This window comes from Sus scrofa, chromosome 2, assembly GCF_054392235.1.
Source record: "Sus scrofa isolate SSC_HxYL_T2T_F1_AM1 chromosome 2, Sscrofa_HxYL_maternal_Yorkshire_Landrace_v2.0, whole genome shotgun sequence".
Taxonomy (NCBI): Eukaryota; Metazoa; Chordata; class Mammalia; order Artiodactyla; family Suidae; genus Sus; species Sus scrofa.
In genome coordinates, this window is record NC_139384.1 from 73852847 (window position 1) to 73855370 (window position 2524).

Sequence of the window (2524 nt, forward strand, 5' to 3'; positions counted from 1 at the left end):
TTTTGGTATACAAAAGAAAAAAAAACTTGGGTAATATATGTCTTTTGAGAAGAAATTATTCTTAAGAAAGGCATGTTGTCCTATGGAAAAAATGAAATTGGCAAATATTTCTTATACCAGATTTGGAAAACATTTGTGAAAGTATGGACATAGAACTGTCTATATATTAGAAAAAAACCTAATAGAGTGAGGTACTTAAATTACACAGAGAAATTGCCAAGTAGAATTTAGTCCATATGAGTAAGACAACTTATGACCATTATTTTAGTAAAACAAAAGAAAAAACTTGGACTATCTGTCACTGAGCAGATATTATTATTATTAAAAAACATACATGGACCTAAGAAATAAATGGTATTTTTGAACATATTTCTGATATAAGTTTGGGGGAAAAAGTGTGAAAGCAGGAAAATGGACAAGTAAAAAAATTGGAGATATATATATATATGTATACATGAATACATTATATATTATACTGTATTTATATAGTTTTCTGCTCTGATAGAGAAGAAAACTTAGTAAATTTTGTTACTTATGGGTAGAGAGAAGTTGAATTCAAAGGAATGGAATTTTCAGGAAATAATAGAAAGACCAAATTCTACATTCACAATCTGATCAAAGACTAGCAATTTCTGGATCCATTTATTTGAGCCCAGCAATCGTGGGCATTTCTTTGTCCCAGCATAATTACTTCATTTATAGTCCAATGAATCGTCTAAGAGCCCCCTTTATGTCTTTGTTCCGCAGACTATAAATGAAAGGGTTCAGCAGGGGTGTGACCACAGTGTACATCACCGAGGTGGTTATGCTGTTGTATGAGCTGTGGGCATCAGCAGGGTTAAGATACACTCCTAGGACTGTACCATAAAATAAGGCAACAACTGAAAGGTGAGAGACACAGGTAGAAAATGCTTTATACTTTCCCTGAGTTGATGAGATTCCTCGTATTGAAGAAACTATCTTAGAATATGAGTAAAGTATTCCAATGAATGGACCACCACTCAGCAGCCCAGCTGCAATGAACACCATTATGTCATTAAGGAAGGTGTCACAACAGGCACCTCGGACCACCTGATTGAGTTCACAGAAAAAATGAGGGATTTCCAAGACTCTACAGAAGGGCAACCACAATGTCATTAAGGTTTGTATCAAGGAATTCAGGGCACTCATCATCCAGGACACCAGAACTAGCAAACCACAGAGCCAGGGGTTCATGATGACTGTGTAGTGCAGGGGGCGGCAGATGGCCACAAAGCGATCATAGGCCATCACGGTCAGGAGAAAGTCATCCAACCCTGCAAAGAGTAGTAAAAAGTATATTTGGCTGATGCAGCCTGCATATGTTATACCTTTGCTCTGCATATGGATGTTCCATAACATCTTTGGGATGGTGGTAGAGGTGAAACAGATGTCGACAAAGGACAGGTTGGAGAGGAAAAAGTACATAGGTGTGCGGAGATGAGGGTTTGAGATGATGGCCAGGAAAATGAGCAGGTTCCCAAACACAGTGATCAGGTACATGGAGAGGAAAAGCCCAAATATAAGGGGCTGCAGTTCTGGTTCATTTGATATTCCCAGAAGAAGAAATTCTGAAATTTGGGTGTCATTCCTTGGTTCCATGTGGTAGAGGAAATGACCTGGAAGTAAACAAAAAATAATATGACTAATTTTTACAAAAATGGCTGTCACTGGCATAGTGAAATACTACAATTTACATTTTGCAGTCATGTAATCAATGCCTATAATTTTGGCATGAAATTTCTCCTCCTCAGGGCCTTCCCTGTGCCATCTCTGATTACAAATACCTGCTCATCTCTCAGCCTTTCCCCCAAGAGGTCCAGTACTTTGTACTTTTTGTGAGAATTTCTTCCAAGATCTTGGGACCTATATATTGCATACTTATCATCTTGAAGGCAAGGAGTATAGTGTGATGAGAGAGAAAAGTCGCTATGGTTCAATGATGGAAAATAATATTAGCAAATTCAAAATCATAGCATGACATGTCAAATGCTGACAAGTAAAATGAAGAAAAAGAGTGTATAATGGAGACAGTGGATGGGGTATTACTCTTCATTGAGTGTGTAGGTGGGCTGGAGAACAAGGTAACATTTGAACAGAAACCTTAAGGAATAGAGATTGGAAGGTTAAGGAAAGATGTGTCTAACAGGAGGAAAGGACAGGACAAGGACCCTGAAGAAGCCACTTGTTACCGATATTCAATGCTCAAAAGAAAGTCAATGTGTCCAGGGGTATGAAAAACAGAGAGGGTGATGAAAAATGGGGCCAGAGAATGCTATGGAATGAAATGGCCTTCCTGCCTCTGCTGAACTTCATGGTACAGGGATTCTCCAATTCACATGTTGTTCCCTGCACTTTATTGATTTTGTTTCCAAGGAAAGCTGAGCATGGAAATGGATCTAATTTTGTTTTCATATTCTGTTAACATTCTGTCATCTGAATTTCCAGGGGAATGTTTTGGGGTATAGAAGCTCAGGTACTGTTTTTTCTAAAGACTCTCATGCCC

At 38.2% G+C, this 2524-nt stretch overlaps 1 protein-coding gene across 1 annotated transcript; it reads right to left on the reverse strand.

Moving 5' to 3' along the window:
• Positions 1–696: 696 nt before the first annotated feature.
• LOC106504185 (olfactory receptor 7A17-like) lies at positions 697–1620 on the reverse strand. The gene has a single exon (XM_013987453.3). The coding sequence runs from the start codon at positions 1618–1620 to the stop codon at positions 697–699; it is 924 nt and encodes a 307-aa protein (XP_013842907.3).
• Positions 1621–2524: the final 904 nt, after the last annotated feature.